The 8,959-nt window shown below is 44.2% G+C and overlaps 1 protein-coding gene across 6 annotated transcripts in view; it reads right to left on the bottom strand.

Moving 5' to 3' along the window:
- LOC116243194 (uncharacterized) overlaps positions 1-5,791 on the bottom strand; it is a 62,411-nt gene extending 56,620 nt beyond the window's left edge. For all 6 annotated transcript variants that reach the window (XM_090142958.1, XM_090142952.1, XM_090142956.1 and 3 more), the window contains exons 1-2: positions 3,352-5,791; positions 2,288-2,507 (exon numbers count right to left, since the gene is read on the bottom strand). In XM_090142958.1, the coding sequence (XP_089999084.1) occupies positions 3,454-5,112 (1,659 nt within the window). In that variant the 5' untranslated portion in view covers positions 5,113-5,791 and the 3' untranslated portion in view covers positions 2,288-2,507; positions 3,352-3,453. The remainder of the gene's footprint in view (positions 1-2,287; positions 2,508-3,351) is intronic.
- Between the last annotated feature and the right edge of the window lie 3,168 nt (positions 5,792-8,959).

Below are 8,959 nucleotides of genomic sequence, written 5' to 3'. Positions count from 1 at the left end.
GGGCTGCTCTTCCAGGAAAGGAATTGGGTGAGAGATTTTGCTGGGATGAGCTCTCTACCAGCACAGCAGTAAAGAGCCCAAATAAGTTCCATATTACATTCTCTTCTTCCCCTAAGAAATTCAAGCTAGAAATTTACAGCCAAGCACACAAGAAGCGTAGGACTTTCTAACATCCTATTCATGTAATATTTCCTGCTGAGAATTCCCTTGCTACTTACCAACCTTAACACAGCTGTAAACACTTACAAAGTCTATAATGGTGGAATTAATACTTCAGAAACTTACTGTTCACAGAGGCCCAACTGTGTGCTCAAATTATGTCATAAATTTTGTGAAACTGGAAATAACACAAATCAAATCTTATCAGGTGTAATATTTCTAAAATCTACTTTGGGTTTGACTCCCATTAGACAAGATCTCTATTCCTATGTAATTTCTGGGAGGGAAAAGGTAACACTTTGCAAATAACCCATTCTTAATCCTTCTTGTGTGTATAGGAAGTGTAATTTCTTTTTTCTTATTGAGTTTTACCTTCCTCATCCACAATCACTACAGACATCTGCATGGAAAAGGGAATTAAACTTAAGACCTGACTTCATCACAGCTTCAGTTAAGGAAAAAAAGAAGAAAAAAGAAGATGACTGGTAGTTGAAGTGTCCATATTGCTGACTGTTTGTTTCTTTGCTTGCCTGCTTTTTCTTGTCTTTAACCACCAAAGTATCTTTCCCCCCCGTAAGGCATTTTTCTCTCCTTTTTCCTTCCAGTTTTGATAGCATTCCCGTCACTGAAAACTACCCAACAATTTCAGCCCTATGTGACAGGAATAAGCACATTAACGTTTATGAGTGAATTAAATGCATAATGGTGGCAGTAAATAGACCGAAACAAATATCCGAACAGCAGATAAATCTGGATCCAGACTTGCATTAGGTTTTAAAAAAATTACATTCCACTGGAGATCTCAAGGTGATCAAATGTCAGTGGCATTTTCAGAGCTTTAAAGTGTCTCCATGGCTATAAAAGTATTGGTGATAAATTTAGAGCCTGTAGAAGAAGTGTAAGCATAGCTGGCTCAGGACAGGTTTGAAGATGTTTGTATGAGATACGTTAGATTTGTGAGAAAGACTGATTCCATGTAACTGTGGCATATAAACCCTTTTCCTTCACACCTCTTCCTAGATAGGAGTGGTACAAGACACCAACGGTGCACCAGTGAAACACACCATGGCACATGTTTCCCTGCACAGTGACGGTACCTGCCTCATGTCTATCTCCTCTATCAACATCAGCATGCAAGGGATTTGCTATAGCTGCTGCCTGGCAAAAGCCCAACCCAGAGAGCACTGAGATAAAGTGCAAGGCCTTGAGGAAGCACCCAACGCCTTAGCAGAGATTAACCCAATCCCTTGGCTGAAGTAGAGCATCTACTGTCACACTGCTCACTTGCTCTCACAGCTAAAATCTAGTTGGCAGAATAACTGCAAACACTAACATTCCTGCTCTCTGGGATGACATGGATCCTTACAAATACAACCCACCTGTAGCATGTTGTCTTTTGTCACCTGATGATGAACTTAATGCAATACATCATGTAAGCTTCCAGGCAACAAGGTCAGGAGACCTCTTACAAGCAATTATTCAACCACCAAATAACGTTACGGAAGTCAGAATTTCAAAAGGGAACATGTGGAGTAGTTTTGACATGCTGAGCTCCCCAATCCTAAGCAGCACTGAGATGCCTGACAGAACCCAGAGGCCAAGGCTCAGCTTAGGAGAGCTCTGGTCAGATGAGCACAATGAGGCCATGGGGGACTCACAGCTGGATACACATGAGCTGTTGATGGATCTTACATGCAATCAAAGCCTATTTCAGATACTTACTGTAACTTCAGGTTTGAGTATACAAATAATATTTGATGCAGCGTATAACCTGCATTGGTGCTGTTCATGCATGTCTGCTAAGCTTCTTAACTGAAATTAAAGTGACTTCTGTGACCCATACACAAAACCTACACATCAGTGCACTTCTGACCACTGGTTGATGCAGAATGTATTATTATAAGCTGATGTATGGATAAACCAGCACATCTCACTCCAGGAACCACCTTGCCTCCTCACTGCCAACCCCATCTAACCCCACACCAGGACTGCCAGAAGTGAAGGAAAACATTATGCTATAGTACAAATGACAAGCATACAGATGTATAATCAATAAGCATACAGAGAAGTTAGGCTGGAAGGATTAACGCATGAGAGAGGAATAATTAGAAATGAATGGAAAGCTTACCCGTGTCCTGGGCTCACAGAAAAAGGTCCAAGGGGAGCAATCTCTAGAGAGAGATCCTTCCTCAGTGGCAGTCAGCCCTTAAATGGGGTCTAGGAGAATTGTTTTCACCTGCGCCCCAGGGCTGACTCAGTGCTTGCCTCAGGTGATCAATCAGAGGTTCAGGCCATGATTCAACAGTTCCTATACAGCTATGTGTTACAGATGACAATCTTGAGGACTCCTGAAAGAAAATACAACAGGAAAATATCTGGAATGTTGCCATACAGGATAAAACTGATAATTACTGTAAGCCTTTCCAGTCATTTTAGACAACATTTTGTTGTAAAATATGACATTCCTTCATTTTTTTGCTGAAACAATTTCAATGTGGCAACAAAGTGCCTCAAAGAACACGTATCCTAGGCTACCCCAGCTATTGTCTGCTTTGTGATATCAAAGTTCATAATGCTTTTCAGAATAACTATCTTAAGAAAATATATTCTTCAGTTTACCTAGCAGGGCCTAGGTTTGTCTGTCTGTCCATTTTAAAATGTTTGTTTCTCTGGCCAGAACTATATCAAGCTCCTCTACTGTTGCCTATCGTAGGCGTGGCGACCTGGTTCGGGAACGGCACGGCGACCAATCCCAGGTCGCTCGGTCCATCGGCTCGCGGACACCAATGTGGTGGACGGCAAATGGCGTTTATTGGCGGGAGAAACAGCCTTATATAACCTGGGCACTGAACGCTATTGGCTATCGGGAGGGGGACCCTGTCTTCCCGTACAACGCGATATCTTCCGGGCGCCAGACCCTCACTACAACATATCCCCCCTCCCTATGCACAATTAAATTAGGTAAAATATAACAATATATAACAATCTTCAATAGAAAACTCAAATAGAACAATCTTCAATAGAAAACTCAAATAGAAAACATAAGGTGCTCTGAACAAGAACATTCTTATAACAGTTGTTGGTGCTCTACCAACATGATGTTAATCGGAAGAAAAAAGCGGATGGGCTGTGGCCTCAGGTGCACTCCCCATGGATGCGCCAGGTAAGCTGGATGTCCTCAAAGAGCCTCACCAGGTAGGCCTCGCTCGCCTACAGCTGGGCTCTGGAAGCGCAGGTCGGTCTTGAAGTCCTGCGTGATCTCGCACACCAGGCACTGGAAGGGCAGCTTGCAGATCAGCAGCTCCGTGGACTTCTGGTAGCGGCGGATCTTGTGCAGCACCACTGTGCCGGGCTGGTCACGCCGCCTGTGGCCAGCACGCTCTTGTGGGCCACCTTGGTGGCAACCGGGCCTTTCACTTCCGCAGGCAGGGTCGAGGAGTCGACTGCTGCCTGGAGGCAATTTACAAATTGTGTAAAGCTCTCGCTTCCATTTTGTCTTATGGTGGACCATGGCAATGGCTTAACAATAACTTTAGAGGCTGTGCAAATAGCATCCCTGGCTGCACAAGTAATTGTCATAACTTCATGGGCCTGGAGGCCCAGGGCCTGTGCTTGGGGGGTAATCATTGTTGGGTCTGTACCCATCAGCCGCTGCAGGCTGGAACCATGTAGCGGGTGATCCGCCCCAGTTACTTGAGCTAGTTGTCTTGCACAGTTATCTCCCCATTCTTGTTTAAAAACAATCATCCCTGCTCCGTCAAAAATTAGTCTACAGGTTTGTTTTATGTCAAATGGGAGCATATTGTCTCCCCCAAAAACACCATCTATAAGGGTGGAGACCATAGCTGAGTTAAGCCCTTTATCTGCAATTGCCTTAACAATTGCTTGTATATCCCTAGGGTTTATCGGCGAGTGGACCCTCTGTCCCCCATCCATCACCCGGACTGGGAACGCTAGTGTGGCCGATGGGGCCCAGTCAGCACATGCAATCTTTATTTTTCTCCAGTCTGTAAGAGGGATTTCTCCCCCTCGCGGTTTCTCTTTAATTTGGATGGGAATATTTCGGCTCTTAACTCTGTTCGTATTCGTTCCCTCCTCCTCCGAGTTTAAGTCAATTGCGAACCACTCGTCCCAGCTAGTGTCTGACCCGGAGTCAGAGCCCGACTGAGCGGCCACTTCCGGTTTCCCGTACCTTTTTGTTAGGCTCCGGCCCCGCCCGCCTCCCTTGCGGGCAGGCCGTTCCCTCCCTCTTGGTTCGTCCCGCCCTCTGCCCAGCGGGATGTTCGCCCCACAGCGGCTTTTCTTCGGACGGCCGCTCTGATTGGCTTTCCACCCTTCACTCACGCTCCCCTCACCTTCCCGGTCGCTCCCACCGCCTTTATCTAACACCTCCTCGACGTTCCCGCCAAGGGCGCCTTCCCCCCGCCCTCCCTCTCCTGGCTCGGCGCCATCTTGGGGCGCATAGGGGGGCGGTCGAGCCCAAATTTCCTCGGGCTCCGATTTCTCCGCGGCAGCCCTGGCCTCCTCGATTAACCCACCCCAGAAGGATTTAGCACGTTTCTGTCCCTCCGTGGGCGAGTCGGGGTTCGATTGAGAGGACACGTCATCGTCAGAGGGGTGCAAACTCCGCGTGGCCGCCCCGACTCCCAGTCCCGGGGCGGCCGACAAACGGCTCTCTGCCGCCCTCCAGCTCTCCCGCTCCCGCATGGCCCTGCGCAGGGCCCGCGCGACTCTCCCCCACGACTCTAGGCTTCTCCCACAGCCCGAGGACATCGTCTCCTCAGTTAACGCTTTAGTGCATTTATCCCACACTTCGGGGTGGAGAATATCCACCGGCTGGTCAATGACCCCAATTCGCAAAAGCCTCGCAATAGCGAGAGTAAAATCTTTGGGCTTACAATCGATGCCCCACTGCTTATCTAACTGCGATACGACCTTCACAAGGACTTCCATCCTCCTTGTTGGTCCGGGAGCGTCCTCCCCGCCGGGCTGGTCCTGCCGCTCCGGCCGCCGTTCACCCGTCCAGGCGAATCCCGGGTTTCGGCACCACTTGTTGCCTATCGTAGGCGTGGCGACCTGGTTCGGGAACGGCACGGCGACCAATCCCAGGTCGCTCGGTCCATCGGCTCACGGACACCAATGTGGTGGACGGCAAATGGCGTTTATTGGCGGGAGAAACAGCCTTATATAACCTGGGCACTGAACGCTATTGGCTATCGGGAGGGGGACCCTGTCTTCCCGTACAACGCGATATCTTCCGGGCGCCAGACCCTCACTACAACACTCTACAAGGAGAGAAAACCTGCTATGAAATACCAGCTGAAAAGTGGAAATCTACCAGGAATCATAGGCACAAATGTTTTATACAAGTTGCTGTGAGTTTATACAAAAGGACAGCTATCTAATTGAGAAAGCATCCATAAATATTTACTTCCTGATAATGAAGATAAGCTGCGTGCCAAAAATATAAAAAGTATTCCATTCACTGCAAAGAGTGTATGCACTGCTTCTCAAGCAAGTTCCAGCTGAGATTACACCTTTCTCATAGTATTCTGCAGTATAAAACATAATCTGTTAGCCAAGGAAACTTCACTTCTGGGCATATTAATCAGAAGTAAAAGGTCTTATCCTACATTTATTCAACCTATTGGTTCAAATAGGATGCAGTTCAAATAGAATGGGCACAAACGTTCATTATGTAAAGCTAAAGATTTCTTTTCTGTGATGATGGAAAATAAAGGAAAGGAAAAAACAATTTCTTCCTGGCTCCTAAAAGCAGAATATTGTTTTCATTTTTAATCTACCAGTATTAGTCTCTTGAGTTTTCAATCTCAGTTTAGTAAAAACATAACTTATTGTGAGATAACATTTTTATTCTAACTAACAAACACAAGTGCACTAAAGGCTTCAGATCAGCAGTCACAATGCTATGCAAGCTGACATAACCATCTTTCAGAGCAAAACAAGTCCTTTCACAATGGCTTCATTTCAGGCACCACCTTTCTCTCCAATTACATACAAGCAGCAAAACAGCTGTCAACTCATAAACTCATTCAGATGTCTTATTTAATTAGGTTTTATTGTACAGCATAACTAGTTTCTGGGGTTAAACTTGGAAGGGTAAATGATCAGTGATCAACAACAAAATTAAAGAGACTGTAGGTAGGGTTTGCAGGAGTCATATCAAATTATGAGGATAATTAATGAGACAATCAATTTTCTCATCACTCCTATCTTAAGCTACAGAAGGTAAGGTCAGCCCTGTGAGTAACTTGATCTGGTAGAGCTGAAATTTGCTAAGGAAAGAAGTCATATAAATACGTTCCTTAATTGCTTAGTCAAAGCTCAATCTCTAAGTCTAATAACAGATAGATAGAAAATGCATCGTATTGTTTATTTACAAAAGGAGTACATTTTGCTCACAGACTCTCTCTGAAAAAAATAGCAAAAGAAACTCTGTTGGAGTTCCAAAGATCCAGTTATTTCTTATCTTGAGCAGAGCATCAGCGATGGGAAGAAGCATTGCTCTTAGCCATATTAGGTTAAAGGGACGGAGGTCACCAAGCTCCAGACCTCACCCAGAGATCTGAAACCATGTGTTTTCTTGCCCAGAAATGTTGGTTTGCTGAATAGCCAAAATATGAAAATAAAGAAATTATGTGCAGGAATAATACTGGGTCCTTGTATGTGTGAAAAGAGTATGGTACAGATAATGAAATTAGTCCTATCCACTAATTCCAGCATAAGAGCAAAACCAGCCAGAAGAAACATTCAGATGCAGAAAAATTTGTATGCTCACAGGGAGTACTGAAATACACCTTTATGTACAAGTTACATTAATGTAACAGATGTATTTTTTACACATTTGGTGTGCTGGCAAAGTACAACAGGACCCTCACACCCAGCACCTGGTGTTAGGCAACCTTTCCACATCCCAGAAGTTATTAAGCACAGGCAAGGATCCACTCAGCTTTCCAAGAAGAAACACATTGACTGAGATGAAGGACAGCAACATTTGAAAGGTCTTCCCTTTTCAACTTGCACTTTTCCATTTTGGAATGTTCCTTTTATATGCAAAGCAATTCTATTCTTACAAACCTTGCTTTGTGTTACAGCACCTGTTCAAGACACAAGAAAATTACAACATGGCTAACCTTTCATGACAAAATGGCATCCTGTAACCTAAGGAATTCCTGACATGAAGCACTCAGCCCGCCATCTAACTCCCACTTCTACTACAGAACACAAGTGAGGATGGCATCACCAAGTCGGTGTGCAGCCTACAGAAGCACAATCCATTTCACATCTGCTCAGTATAGAATTAAACCATTTTCTATCTCACTTAACCACACAACTGAAACTGAAAACCAAGATCTCCTTCTCACTTATTGCCAACAATACGAGCCTGTTTCCCACAGTCCCCAGACAGGTCTGAGGATTAGCTGGGTTATACAAGTGATTACCCAAGGTTAAAATAATCGGGCGCTGAAATAACGAGCAAGGGCAACATTTGTCCTTCCGTAGCTACTGGGTTTGGTAATGGAGACTGTAAGGGAAAACCTGCCTCTATTTGTGCTTTTGCTGGGAAAGTTTATTTCAAATGGGGGATGGCAAACAACTTTGCCACATTGGGACCACTGTCACTAATAAAACACTCCTGCTCAGGCAAGATGCTTGCAGCTGAACTCTGTCTCTCAGCAGTGTTACAAAAACAATTCAGTTTCCACACGCCTTAAGCATCTAACATACCATTTATCCATTTTCTTCTGAAATTCACACAGTCTGTAATGCAAGCCACTAAAATAACTTGTTATATACTTCAACAATACATCCTTAATGCCTTTTAAAATCAGTTCAACAATTTTAATTCTTTAAAGTCAAATGTGTTCCACTAACATCTGCAATGGCATCAAAACTCCTAGGAATCCTCTGGGAACTCATCCCAGAGTTCAGTGCTGTTCATTTTACTGCTACATTTTTGTTGATATTTTAACAGGAATTTTTTTCTCACACAGTGAACACTTGGCAATGCCAAGCCTTCCCCGCTCAGCTTACTCCGTCAGTGCTCCTGAGCTTTGTGTATGTGCACAATTCACAGTACAACTGAAACTAGTAATTTTTAAAGACCTAAAGTAAAATCAGTGTTTTCAAAGAAGTATGAGATACTGGCAACTTTGAACAAATTCATAGTATCCAACTCAAAGCTATCAGACTGGATGCAGTGTTTTTAACATCAAACACACCCCTGATATTCAGCAACGCTGTATCACTACTTCCGTGCTCAGTCAGCTGAGCAGCTCTTTTCCTCATCAGCTATCTCTCTTCCCCATGAATACATCTGTGTCTGCATCTTTGCCACATTCCCCCCTCAGAGCTTAGCCTTCCAGAGATTTAGTCACAGTAAGGCACCAGTGGACCAACCAGCAAGACTGCTTCTTCCACCACTGTTTGACTTTTAAAGATGAAGCATGATTGTGTGTGAAAAAAAAAATGGGAAAAATATACTCTGAATTTAAACCAATAAAGTTTTGTAAATGACATAAGTTTCTGATTTCCTCTTTGCATCACATAAGGCAAACATACACACCATCAGTCCTGCAGCTCGTTAACAGAACACACGTGCTCAATTAACACTGCAGCATCTCAGCTACTTATCTTTAATCCTAATTTTAAGCCAGCACTCTCCTGTTTGTTTAAAGATGACCTGCTATTTTTAGAGACAGGCGAAGATTGATATGTAAATACACACCATGCTATTTAACAGCTTGTAAGGCATTTCACTTTTAAAAGGAAAGGGAAA

The sequence above is a fragment of the Phasianus colchicus genome, chromosome 6 (assembly GCF_987193195.1).
Source record: "Phasianus colchicus chromosome 6, bPhaCol1.hap1.1, whole genome shotgun sequence".
NCBI classification, from domain to species: domain Eukaryota; kingdom Metazoa; phylum Chordata; class Aves; order Galliformes; family Phasianidae; genus Phasianus; species Phasianus colchicus.
This window is presented reverse-complemented; position numbering and strand designations above follow the sequence as displayed.